Below are 13,913 nucleotides of genomic sequence, written 5' to 3'. Positions count from 1 at the left end.
AGAGGGAATTAGTTATAGGTTCAATAACTTTAATTTTAGTTAGTGCAATGTCAAGTATAATAAGGATGATGATGATAGTAACATTTATTGAATATGTTTTGTTCCAGGCACTGTGTTAAATGCTCTGCATGCCTTATTTTAATTATTTTTCCAACCCTGTGAGGTTGGTATAATGGGATGAGTATGGCCTGAGTACTATTATTTTTCCTGTTACACACTTGAGATAACTGAGGCTCGTAGAGCTTAAAATAACTTGCCAATGTTACAGAGATAACACATTGGGAGCTAGAATTCAAACTCAGTCCCACTCTATCTATTAGATATCCCATAGGTAACTGTGGAGAGGATGAGGTAGTGAAATAGATAATTGAAAAAGTAGAAGAGCTCTCTAGGGGGCCAGAAAAAGTAAACCACAAAGAGGAGGACTGAACTCTGTTTAAAGGATGGTGGCAACATGAGCAGAGGTAGTGTTGCTCGGGCTATTGGCCAAGCAGTGTGGAGGACTCACTGTTGCTGTTCCACTGCCATTTGAATGCCTATTGTATCGTCCATTCTGAGTAACTCAGATGTCCTCCCTGCCTTGCTCCCATCTTTGTTATCCTACTCACCAGGGTTCGTATTTACTGTCTTCCATTTGTTAGGGCAGCTTTCGGGAGAGAGTCACGTCGATTCTGTTCTGTGCCTCCCTCTCCTGCAGCACCTGCTCCCTATCTCTCTCCTCCATGACAGAATTGTCCATAGAGCATGTCTGAAATGGGGTGTGGACGCCACCAAGGTCTTTGCTCATCACCATAGGTTCTTGCCTTCATGAAGTATCTGGCTTTCCCCTTGCAGGGCACAACACACCCTGTGACCACCATCAGCAGTAGCGATGTGGAGAAGGCTTACCTGGCATACTGCGCACCAGGGTCTGATGCCCAGGCAGCCACCCTGAAGTTCCAGGCTGGGAAGCACAACTACGAATTAGACTTCAAAGGTATCCCCTGACCCACTGTCCTCGCCCAGCAGAGCCCAGCCCTGGGTTGGCTCTGCCTTTCCACATTGGCCGTGGGGGAGCTGCGTGCTCGCACTGAGGAAGGGAAGGGGAGGCATGTCCATCTGGAAGGGGAGGCAGACCTGTAAACAAGTGATGCTGGCACTGTGGGGTCGAGGAGAAGCTGCATCGGGGGTGTGAGGAACAAGGAGCCCAGGAGGGGACAGGAGCCCCAAGTGCAGAGAGACCAGCAGGGTCAGCACATGTGCAGTATGGTTGTTCCCCTGTGTCTGAGAACCAACCTCATGCCTGGAAAAGTGTCTGAGTGGCTGTCTTATGCAGTGTCTGCCTTGTCACTCCTGGTGTGGCAGTCTGTTGTCATTTTTCTGTAGGCACCTTCGGCACCAGCCAGGTGAAACGTTGGTAGAACACACTGTAATTAAAGCCCCTTGGGAAGCAGATTTTCATATACTCGTGGCGCCCTGAAACTGGGGCTAAAGTGATTGATTCTTCATCCCAGTTGCCTTAATAGACAGAAGTAGGCCGCATGCCCTTTGGCCAGTTCCTCCGGTGCCTGATTTGTGAGAATTTTTTTAAGTTTTAGTTTTGCTGTAGTTTCTCTTAAGCCGTTTCCACATGAGAATCAGTCCAGCTTTGTTCAGTTTAATTTTGCCTATATCTCATTTTAAACTTTGGGTCCTTCTGAATGTTCAGAATGTTTATAAGGGAATAAATGGGGCTTTCTTTAAACACAGTTTTTGGTTTTCTTTATTTTTGTGGACCTTTATTCTATGTGGAGAGCCACAAAGTGTCTCTGGTGAATTATCCTAAAACCACTTTGGCTGCCTGCTTTTGACCAATTGCTTTTGCTTGTGGTTTTGCAGCACTTGTGGTTTTGCTTAAGGTAGACATGCACACCAGTGCACAGAGGGCACAGTGAGAGCGAGGGCAGTAATCAAAGCAAGGCAGGATGGCACTGGAGATCAGGGCTGTGCAGCTAGAGCTCGTCTGACTGCTGTTGACAATAGTCTGAAATACTTATTTTAAATATCTGGAAAATATCAAAACAAATACACCAAAACAAATGTCAAATGCCACCTTTATCATTCTCAACCTAGGCCATACCTCCCGGGACATAACAGACTCTCAGGATGAGGATGGGGAAGAGCCCACACATGCTGTTTGAAAAAAGAGCATGTTCACTGCAGGCTGGCCTAAGCTCATTGGGGTGGGCACAGTTCTTTTTGTTTTTTGTTTCTGGTAGAAAACATTAGCTACAGAAGAAGTTTGAGATGAGCTGGCGTCTCCCCTCACAACCTCACTGCTAGGTACAATAAAAGCAAGCCTCAGACCAAACTCTGCCACACATATTTATTAACTATTTATTAGGAAGCAAGTACACACACACACACACACACACACACACAGCAGTCCAGATGACTTGTTCTGTAGGTTCATGGAAGACTCAGCTCTGTCCTTTTAGGGACTCTTGTCACAAAAGATTCACACAAGGCAAATGCCAAGATTCCAGAGGCAGAGTTCTGGCATTCTGTTAGCTGGTATCAGATGGGGCAGAATCCCCCAAAGTCAGGGCTCATTTAGGGACATAGTCTAGTGTGTCCTCTGTAAGGGTAAATTAGGGGAAAAGTCTCCCTTTACTCTGTCCATGGAAGGGTAGAGAATGTGTCCAACACATATTTAGCTGGTCCATATATCTTGAATAACTTTTAATTTCATCAGTGAAAGCTGTTTTAAGATTCATCACAGATGGTCAATGAGCCAATAAAAATCCATTTAAGTATGCTAATGAGCAAAGCCTTAATGGCCGCGTGAGTGCTGTGTAACAAAAGGGATCATGGTTGCTTCGTCTGGATTATGGGCTCCAGATGAATATGGGTGGACCCCCCCCCCCGCCAGGAATGGTGACCATCTGGGCTGCAGCATAAGGGATATACATTCAGGTTATCATACCGTTTATGCTCAAGTACAGTAAGGCAAATTCCAGACATCTGCAACTTTTAATATTAAAATGTTTTTTAAATGAACTAACATTAGCTATTAGTCCCAGCAACTCAGGTGGCTGGGGCAGGAGGATCGCTTGAGCCCAGGAGTTTGAGGCCAGCCTGGGCAACATAGCGAGACCCCCATCTCTTAAAAAAAAAAGACTTTACAGGGTTTTCCTGGTGGGTGAGGACAATGATAAATATGCCGGCCCCAGATCCCCAATCTTCAGGATGAATATGAGGTTCTTGAGAATTGGGAAGCAAGAATTTTGTTTATTAAAGATACTGTGAGTTTAGAAAAGAGTATAAATACCACCATAGAGTCAGTTTAATGAAACTCAAAAAAGTCATAAGAGTAAAATTATTATATTAACACTTAAATCCCACTAACTCAAGATGTATAAAAGTAATTTGGTCTCAGGCTGGGCGGAAGCTTTTTTATATCCAAGCTGGGAAAAATTGCTAAGCAAAATAATAGTTTAAACAAGATTGGAAGGAACAATTTAAAAGCACTCATGTATAATTGATACGTCAATTACTAATCATTCCTCTATTCATTAAACCCAGTCTCCTAAGGATACCTATTTTCTTTATGAATATTTGAAATGTGTGAAACTGCCTTTTAACAAACTGATTCTGGGCTTTACACATTTGGATTAGCTTTCAAACCCATTTAATTTGTATTTATAAAACATTGCCATTATGTGTGTGTGTGTGTACGTACATATGTATGTTTTTTTATTGGTTATGTTTTTTTCAGCCTTCATTCAGAAAAACCTGGTCTATGGCACAACTAGAAAGGTTTGCCGTAGACCCAAATACGTGTCTCCCCAGGATGTGAAGACCATGCAAACCTGGTAGGTTGCATTTGGGGGACTTGGGCCTTAGTGTGTGTTATCAGCTGGGGTATGCTCTGCTGCAGGTAACAGAAGACCTGCCTCAGTACCCAGGGGCATTCATTGGCCTGTGCAACTGAATGCTCCAGCACTGTCTTTCACATTCTGATAGCTGGACCAGAGTAAGAGTTATCCTTGTGGGTAGAGCTTTGTAATACATAATTATAAGGCTGCCTATTCTGATCTGCAAGCAAGTCTAGACTTGAAGACAGCTCGTCAATTTGTCTTTTCAGTGGAACAATTGAGTCATAGACCTGAATTTTTTTAATGTTGAAATAGTGATGGAATTACACCAATGAAAATCTGTGTATTTCAGTACTTGAATATCATGAAATACCAAAATTCCAAAAACTGGTATTGCAATCACTAATGGGCCAACCTCATCCTCAGGGTGGGTTTCCTTATGTCACAAGATGGCTTCCAGGAGCCATTAGGTTAGCCCCTAGCCCTGTAAGCATACAGGAGGAGAGAGACCTCGTATAGCTGATGGGGTAAATTCTTGGGCTTTGCATTGATCAGACAGTGTCTGAACCTATAGTGTTGTTTTACGATTGGGCAAGTGTGATGGGATTGGAGCCAGGGGGTGGGGTCAGTGTTCTCCAAACCATATAGCCACATAATGGGAGAAGGTGGCCTGTGTGGTGGAGAAGGGACCACAGTGCCCTTTACAGTTTGGGTTTGCCATAGCCAATGCTGGGACTTTAGCCAGTGTTGCTGTTAGCTGGGTATACCTTCCATGACCCAGAGAAGTCTGGCTCATTTCTGTTTCATGTAGAACCAACAGTTCTTTTAAGATTTCAAAGGTGGACTTCAGTGGTTGTGTTTGTAAAGCACAGAGAGGTCATTTAAAAGAGAGTTTGGTATAAGCTAAAGGGAAATGGTATTATCAGTATAAGAAATAGTGCCTTGTGAGTCAAGTCTAGCAAAGTAACTTCCTGGGAATGTGCCTTACTTTTTCCTTTTTTTATTAAAATTTATTTTTGACTATGTGTAAAACATTTACATGATTAAAAGTCAAAACTATATAAAAAGGCATTCCCATTCTCATTCTTTCTTTTTCCCTGTTATTATTTTATTCCCACTGTGGGTAACCATTTGCATTAGTTTCTGGTTTCTCTTTGCAAAATAAGCAAATGAATATACATATATACACATAAAGATATTTTCTTCCCTTCTGTTCTTGTACAAAAGGTAACATGCTATATATACTGTTGTGTACCTTTTTTTGTGTGTTTGCTTAAAAATAGATCATGATAATCACTCTGTTTCAATTCATCGAAGTCTTCCTCAGTCTGTTTCTGCTTTCATGGTTCTCTATCATGTGTATGTCCTATAGTTTATATAATCTGTCCTCTTTTGATAGATGTTGGTGTTGTTTTCAGTCTTTTGTTATTACAAGATATAATGCCACAATGAACAATTTGGTGTATGTGCTGTTTCAAATTTTGGAGGTAGATCATCAGGTCAGTGTCCTAGGAGGTAAGCCAACTTCTTTTCGTGGGCTTGAATCATTACGTACTCCCACTTGGGTGTCTGAGATGCCCATTTCCCTTGGCCTTGCTGACAGTGAGTTGCCCAGCTCTTGGGCTTTTGCCATTCTTAGAGGTGGGAAAAGGTATATAGATGTACTTAAGTTTGCTTTCTCTCGTGAGTAAGGTTGAATATTTTTTTCTAACATGTAAGGGCTATTTCCCTTTTTCTGTGGACTCTTTGTTTTTTGTCTACATTTCTATCAACTTTGGTATTTTTCTTAAATATCAAGAGCCTTTTATCTATTATGGAGATTAGCCCTTGATATGTTATGTAAATTGCAGATATTTCCTATTGGTTTGTTTTTGCCTTTTGACTTGCTTATGAAGTATTTTATCGTACAGAAGTGTTTATTTTTTATGCTTTTCATTAAGTGTATCAGTCTCTTCTTTATTGCTTCTGGATTTAGAGTTTTGGTTGATTATGACCCTCCTACTTCTAGAAGTCATTTTTTGATTCTTTCCCTATCCAGAGCCTACCCTAGGCAGAGTTTGGGAAAGTCTGTCTTGTTTCTGTATCTGGATTTCTTTTGTTGTTGTTCTTGTTGTTGTTGTTGTGTTTTTTTGGTTTTCTTTTTTTCTTTTTTTTGAGACAAAGTCTCATCTGTCGCCTGGGCTAGAGTCCTGTGATGTCAGCCTATCTCACAGCAACCTCAAACTCCTGGGCTCCAGTGATCCTCCTGCCTCAGCCTCCTAAATAGCTGGAACTACAGGTGTGTGCCACCATGCCTGGCTAATTTTTTCTATTTTTAGTAGAGATGAGGTCTCGCTCTTGCTCAGGCTGGTCTCCAACTCCTGACCTCAAGTGATCCTCTTATGTTGGCCTCTCATAGTGCTAGGATTACAGGCATGAGCCTCCGCACTTGGCCTTGTTGTTACTCTAATTTAGTTTTCAAGGGGACCATAAGCAGACACCAAAAATGTCAGAAATAAAAGTGATTCAAGACTAAGATATGGGTGATTCAGGATCCCCCGCCCCCCGCCATCCCAAGCTGAGTATTGCACACTGTTAGTACAGGCGAAATGCTCAGTTCTTCCCTCTAACCTGTGTGACAGTAGCTGGTTGTCACTAAGTCTAGCAAGCACATCTGCTTGGTCCTCCATGGCCAACTGAGACTCTGAGCGTGGGTCACTTTCAGAAACAATTTCTCCGTTTACACAATTAATGGGGTCCTAAAGTATGATATTCACATTCGGAAGTTTAATACAGGAGTGTCATTTAGTGTAAAATTTAAAACATTTATACACATAAGTTATCTGAGTTAGCTACCTTACTGTCCTTTCATCCTCCATGAAAATATTTTATTCATGTGATTTGGTCTTATTTTTTCTTTTCTTAGCTTCTTTTGGATAGTTTTTAAAAGGCTATAGGAGAAACTACAATATGTGTTCTTTACTTATTTTTGCCCTCATATCAGCTAATATAAGAGCCTTCATATACTTTTTAAAATTTACCTTCCTCTCAAATTTTTTTTAACCTCAAGAAGCACTGCTATTTTGTACTGTGAATGTTTCATTAAATTTACTCACATTTTTATCACTTTCTCTGTCCTTTCAGTTGCCTTAGACGAAGGTCTTGTTGGAAGGATCTGTGTTTTTGATTTTTCCGAATATGTCTTTATTTTGCCCTCAATCTTGAAAGATATTTTCACTGGGTATAGAATCTTAGCTTGTAGTTATTTTCTCTTGGAACATTGAAGATAATCACTCCACTGTCTTCTGGTTTCCATTGTTGCTTTGAGAAATCAGCTATTGGTCTAACTGGCACTTCTTTGATGATAATCACTCTTTCTTCTTCTGGCTACTTTGAAGAGCTTCTCTTTATGTTGGAGTTATATACTCTTACTATGGTGTGTGTAGGTATGTGTTTTTATTTATCCTGCTTGAGATTCTTTGGACTTCCTAAAAGTATGGGTTGTGTGTCTCATCAGTTCTCTTGGAAAATTGCCTCCGCTCTGTTCTCCCTGCTCTCCTCCTGGAGCTTCACTTAGGTTCTGGTCAGATTCCGGTGAGGCCTTCTCACTCTGCACTCCGCGTCTCAACTTCCTTCCCATAGTTCCCATCTCCTTATTGGTCTGGGCCACATTCTGGATAATTTCATTTCGCATATCTTTCGTCCCTCTAATTTTCTCTTTAGGTGGTCTAATCTATTAAGCCTTTCCATTGAACTTTTACTATCAAGGATTGTACTTTTCATTTCTAGTTATTCTGTTTGGTTCTTTTTCAGATCTTCCAGGTCTTTTTATAGTTTCCTGTTCCTTGCATGTGTTTTTAAAGTTTGTCTTATAAAAGACAACATGTTAAAAGATGTTAAAAGAAATAATTCTCTAAACATAGGAAGAATAATTGTTGTTTTCTAACGTGTCAGATAATTTCAACATCTTACGTCTTAGTGGGTCTGTTTCTGGCTGATTCTTGCTGGCGGGACCTTGCTTAGTTATTTTTAAACTGTGCCATTTTCCTAGGGAAGTTATCTGTGGGAGTTCTTTGAGGCTTAGGATGAAGGTACATGTCTCATGCCAGCAGAAACAGAAGGTAGATCTATTTAGGAAGAACAGTGCATTCTGAAACTTAATAGGAATGATTTGAAACTACAGTTTCACAGTCCTTCTTCCTAAACCCTTTGGGCCATATGTCTTTTAGAATTCTTTCTATTTATTTTTATTTTTAGAAAGGTAATGTGGTGCCTATATTACATGACACCCTGTATTTTAGCACATTAATATCTCTGCGGTAAAGAATATGCATAGTCACTTCAAGAAGGATAAATTTGACCATAAGTAGCCTTTTACCTATTCAAGTTAAATTTCTACTGCCAAATGAATTTTGATATCAATTTTAAATTTTTTAAAAATGTTTTTATGTCAGTTATACCTTATTGAGGCTTTTTTAAAAAATATCTTTAGAGTTCTTAGGATTTTAAAATTGTGGTAAAGGTTTGTTGGCCCTGTGTGTGCAGCTTTCATCGTGTGCTCTATCCCTTCTTTGTAGTCATTGGGACACAGGCGAGAAATGGACGTCTCATGAGTAATTGTTTGAGGTTGGCCACATCGGCAAAGCTAGTGCTCTCACATGGTGAATATTGTGTTTATGTGCTTCCTCACCTCCTGCCTGCTTTTAAAATATGATATGCTGAGACTCAAGACTGGTGATGTCGGCTGCGTACGGTGGATTTGCTATATCTATGAATAAAATGTCTCTGTGTTTTTGTTTACTTTTTGTAGCAATGTCAAGTTTCAAGGCCCAAAGAGCATCCCAGACTATTGGGACCCCTCGGCTGTGCCAGACCCTGGCTTTAAGGTAGGGGACTCATGTTGCCTGGGGCTGGAAGGGAGGGTGTTCTATAGAGGTGGATGTGTGAGCAGATCGTGCTGTTTATACTGAAGAAGCTGTAAGGCTGGGGCTTGGGGGCACGAGGGCAGTGGTAGATGCGGTTTTTTTTTTTTAGGTCTTGGGGGTTTTCAATTAAGGTAACCACCCAGGGGATGGCTGTGGCTCTGCAGGGAGAGGATGTCTTATGGAAGGAGGAAGATGAGCTGTGAAATTGGCTAGAAAGGGCAGAAATAAGGAGCTTATGAACTGGGCTTAGCAGATAAGTATCAGTTTTACTAAGCCAGAAAAGAAAGAGAAACCAGGGGAGGGAGCTTGATCTGACACTGCCTGTCTATGTAGGGTACCTGGACTGACGTCTGACAGCTGGCCTTCTGCCAAGCAGTGTGCAGACAGACTTGTACAACATGACAATGTCTGTCCTGGGAGGAGTTATGTCATTGAGCCTGTTCAAAGCACAGACACTAACAGTGCAGGCAGGATGTGCTAAGAGCTAGAGGAATTGAGACATGTTTCTTGACATTAACTGCGTGGTCCTGTAGACCATGTAGTCTAACTTGTGTCTTTGGCCTTTCTGGGACACACAAGAAGAGCAAGAACATCCTGATGACACCCAGGACACCTGGTTTAAGCATCTTGTGTCTGTCTTTAGCACTGGTTTACAGCAATCAAGAGGACAGTGACTACAGTTTGCAAATGTAGTTGAGTCCTCACTTAATGTCGTCATCAGTTTCCTGGAAACTGACTTTAAGCAGAAGGAAGTACCATATAACGAAACCAATTTTACCATATGCTAATTGATGTAAACAAGAGTTAAGTTCCTGCAGTATGCAGTATGTTGTTTTGCTTAAAGTTGAAATTTCCAAGAACCTCTTGATGACGTTAAGTGAGGACTTACTGTCCCTTGTGCCTGGAGAGACCACATATCAGAGGAGAGGGAAATACGGTCATCACATTCTGGGCTTTTGTCCTTCTGCAGTTCTAGAATTTATAAGCAGCCTTGGGAATGGATTGATCTATATTCTGCACTTTCACAATAACATATTAAAAACATTTGCCCCTTGCAGAAGATCACCCTCAGTTCTTCCTCAGAAGAGTATCGGAAGATCTGGAACCTCTTTAACCGCACGCTGCCTTTCTACTTTGTTCAGAAGATTGAGCGAGTCCAGAACCTGGCCCTCTGGGAGGTCTACCAGTGGTGCGTGGGGGCTCACTCTTGGTGGGCTGGTGGCTCTGTCCCCTTATGCCGCTAGCTGTTTAACCAGGGAGAGTCAGAGCAGCAGCCACTCTCACCCAGGGTGCTATATGTCTGCACTTCTTCGCCCGCTCATCCTCAGGGCTGTGGGGCACACATCCATTGTAGAGATGAGAGCACTGAGGCTTCCCAGAGCTTAGCTCCCATTCCTGTTCATGACTTGTGGCAGAGCCAGCACTCTCCTTGCCCATTCTGCCTCCGAGAACACCGATGGGATGGGGCAGCACAGGCCCACCTACACCCTCAGCCGTGGCTGGAGAGCAGGGGCCTCCATTTTGTGCATGAGGACTGGTGTGTCCTGGGGGCATCCAGGCACTTGTCTGTGTGGGGAGCCCACAGCAGGTCACCATGGCAGGTTGAGTCTTGCTCACCTGTCCCATGTGGGGTGGGAACGGTGTCATCTGCACTCTGTACACAGTGATGAAGTCAGGGCAGCGGCAGAGGGGAGGAGGATGGCCCCACCCACCAGCAGCCTTGCCATGCTTCTCTGTCTTCCCAGGCTCTGCTCCCCGCAGGAGCGAGGTTGGGGGACGAGTTGTGCCTACTTTCCAATAGGTGCTCTGCTTTTGGAGTCCACAGAGCCACTGGAGGCCCAGAGCTGTGGAGGCAGGGTTTTCACCTGTGTACCATGCTCCACCTTTTTCCCATTCCCTGGCCCATGGCTAGAGCCTCATGGGCCTGGCCCGGGCAGCCTGTGACCCATAGACCCTGGTCTTAGGACACTTTGGGCACTTTGGCAAAATGTGTTTTCTTGGGTCGGGTCTGTTGCATTTGGTGGCTGGTGCCCTCTGCCCCCGACACCTGTTCTTCTGTGATTTTAGGCAAAAAGGGCAGATGCAGAAGCAAAATGGAGGGAAGGTGGTGGACGAGAGGCAGCTGTTCCATGGCACCAGTGCCAGCTTCGTGGACGCCATCTGCCAGCAGAATTTTGACTGGCGGGTCTGTGGCCTTCATGGCACTTCCTACGGCAAGGGTAAGGCGAGACTGGCCTCCACTAGCAGAACCCCGTGTTGCCTCTCCCCTGGGCCCGGGAAACCATTTAGAGCAGACTGGTAGAGGACAGGGGGGCCTGCCTGAGCTGCTGAGCAGGGTCAGACTTGGTGAGCGGCAGCGCCGGCCCCTCTGGGGATTCTTGCCTGCCACACCCTCACCCTGGCTGCTCCGTGTGTGTGGCCAGGAGCTTGGCTCTAGGTGTGGGCAGGGCGGCCCTGCCTGGGCTTGGGTGTTGCTTCCCCATGGAGCAGAGGCCCTGGAAGATGGTAGCAGAGCTGGGAGAAGAGGCGGGACGCCTTCCCTGCCCTGATTAGGTCCCTGGGTTGTGTCTTCACTATTTCCGTAGAATAGAAACCTGAAGGCCTCTGAGACACTCACATATACATGTATTCTAGTTGTCATGAGTATCTGACCATTTTCCTCTTGGTTACCTTTAAACTTTATTTGGAAATAATTTCAAACTCACAGAAAAGTTGCAAGAGTAATATAAAAAAGCTCTTATATAAATTTTACCTAGATTCATCCATTTTAACATTTTGCCACTCGTTCTCTTTTTTTCTCTGAACCATTTGTAAGTAGGTGGCATATATTGTCCCCCTTCACCCTTTAACACAACTTAAGAACAAGGATATCATCATCTTCTGTAAGCACAGTATGGTTACCAAGTTTAGAAAGTGTGCTAGCCTGTGGTCCGTGTCCAGCTCCATCACTTCCGCATCAGTTTCAGTCTGATGCAGTGAGGGCCTGGGGTCAGGTGGACAACAGCTGGGGTAGCTTTGTGAACTTGAATGTGTGGGAGGCAGCTTCCCACTTAGGTTCCCATTGATAAGACTCATGATTCTATACATTGGGCTGCCGGTGTCTACAGGGTGGTCCCACATGTGGGGGCTCATTCACTTTCCTCACCAACCCTCGGAGATTGGGTGGAATAGCCCCGTTTTATGGTTGAGGAAACTGAGGTTCAGGGGGTTCAGTGTACTCGGAGCCTGTAGGTTTTGTGTGATGGATTCGGAACTTGAAAGTAGTTTTCTCTCTGGTGACTCCTTCGTGAGGAAGGGCGGAGAAGGGAGACAGAGGAAGGCTAGGAGATATGATGAAGTAAGAGCAGAGGCCGCTGGTGTGTGCCTTGCCCAGACGTTGTCCACCAGTGGGCTGCTGCTTCTCCTCTTCTCGGCTACAGCCTGCTCCCGCCTCGTCCCACCCCCCCGCCCCACGGCAGGTGCCCAGCTGAGCCTGTGTGTGTCATTTCAGGGAGCTACTTCGCCCGAGATGCTGCGTATTCCCACCACTACAGCAAATCTGACACGCAGTCCCACATGATGTTCCTGGCACGGGTGCTGGTGGGTGAATTTGTCAGGGGCAATGCTTCCTTTGTCCGCCCCCCAGTCAAGGAAGGCCAGAGCAACGTCTTCTATGACAGCTGCGTGAACAGCGTGTCCGACCCCTCCATCTTTGTGGTCTTTGAGAAGCACCAGGTCTACCCAGAGTACCTCATCCAGTATACCACCTCTGCCAAGCCTTCGGTTGGGCCCTCTGTCCTGCTCGCCTTGGGCTCCTTGTTTGGCACCCGCCAGTGAGGGGTGCACAGGGTGATCTGCGGCCTTCCAGGCTGATCCTCCCTGAAATAGCTGTTTGGGATTGGATTTTTTTTTTTTTTTTTTACAAAAAAACTTTTAATGAACTGTTTGTTTAATGTTGACTTCTCAATGAAGTTACATCTTAATCTCTGATAATGGTTTTCACTTTTAAGTCACTTTTGGGCTCGCTGGTGGACTAACCGGTAGTGATTGTTAGGTGAGTCCATTTTTGCTTTTTAATAATGTGTTAAAGTTTTATTTTTTACTCTCTTTGTTGACTTTGCTCCTCATTGGCACCAAGCACAGGGTTTCTAGACACAATTTTATGGATTCGTTTTAATTTTTAAGAGTTTCTATCTCTGTAAGGACTCAATTTTTCAGGGTCTCATGGCATCTGTTTTAGTTTTTGTCAGGATGACACAGTAGCCGTTGGGGAGGACAGCCCAGGTGGGCCTAGGGCAGCACAGTTACTTCTTTCCATTGCTCTGGCACAATCCAGGCAGCTCTTCAGCTGCTCCTCCAGGTTGGCCTCTGTCACACTGTCTGAACAGTACTGTGTTGTGCCATTGAGTCCCTGCTGGTTCCCCTGGTCCTGGTGGGGGTCACTCATCACTCAGAGGAAGCTCATCTACCTTGGCAGGTGACGTGGATGAGTAGCTTCCCTCAAGGACCCCCAGGCTTAGCCTGTGAGTGCCCATAGCTGCTTCTCCTAAAGTTTAGGACCTAAACACACTGGACACCCTCCTAGTGTGGGTTTTAACATCCCCGTGAGATTGAATACCTGTGCCGCAAATGTCACAAAGAGTATGGAAATAAAATAATATTTATCTGAATGAAGACTGAAGCTCATTCTTTAGCGTCTATTTTATTAAGTAGCTTCTGGGTACCAGGAATTTCTGAGTATCAGGGATTGACTTAGTTTGGGCTGCTGTAACAAAATACCATGGACTGGGTGGCTTATAAACAGCACGTGTTTATTTCTTACAGTTCCGGAGGCTGGGAAGTCCAAGATCCTGCTTCCTCATAGATTCAGTGTCTTCGCACTTATAACCTCAATGGTGGAAGGGGTGAGGAGTCTCTCTCAGGCCTCTTTTTTTTAAGGGCACTAATCCCATCCATGAGGGCTCTGCCTTTGTTACCCAATCACTTCTCAAAGGTGCTATCTTTTTTTTTTTTTTATGTTCAGAAATATACTTTTATTTTTTTTTATTTGGTAAAATGTTTTTATTTGATTTCTTGATCTTTTATTTTTTTTATTTTTTTATTTTTTTTTTATTTCATCTTATTGTTATGGGGGATACAGAATTGCAGGTTACATACGTTGCCCATGTACCGCCTTTCCCCCCAAGTCAGAGCT

The 13,913-nt window shown here is 44.0% G+C and overlaps 1 protein-coding gene across 1 annotated transcript in view; it reads left to right on the top strand.

Moving 5' to 3' along the window:
* Nucleotides 1-13,363, top strand: part of PARP12 (poly(ADP-ribose) polymerase family member 12) — a 33,694-nt gene extending 20,331 nt beyond the window's left edge. The window contains exons 7-12 of the mRNA XM_069461850.1: nucleotides 835-976; nucleotides 3,737-3,833; nucleotides 8,626-8,701; nucleotides 9,799-9,929; nucleotides 10,808-10,959; nucleotides 12,231-13,363. Coding sequence (XP_069317951.1) covers nucleotides 835-976; nucleotides 3,737-3,833; nucleotides 8,626-8,701; nucleotides 9,799-9,929; nucleotides 10,808-10,959; nucleotides 12,231-12,556 — 924 coding nt within the window. The 3' untranslated portion in view covers nucleotides 12,557-13,363. The remainder of the gene's footprint in view (nucleotides 1-834; nucleotides 977-3,736; nucleotides 3,834-8,625; nucleotides 8,702-9,798; nucleotides 9,930-10,807; nucleotides 10,960-12,230) is intronic.
* The last annotated feature ends 550 nt before the right edge of the window (nucleotides 13,364-13,913 follow it).

The sequence above is a fragment of the Eulemur rufifrons genome, chromosome 29, assembly GCF_041146395.1.
Source record: "Eulemur rufifrons isolate Redbay chromosome 29, OSU_ERuf_1, whole genome shotgun sequence".
In the NCBI taxonomy this organism is placed as follows: Eukaryota; Metazoa; Chordata; class Mammalia; order Primates; family Lemuridae; genus Eulemur; species Eulemur rufifrons.
The sequence above is the reverse complement of the archived record's forward strand: the minus strand, read 5'-3'. Positions and strand labels throughout refer to the sequence as shown.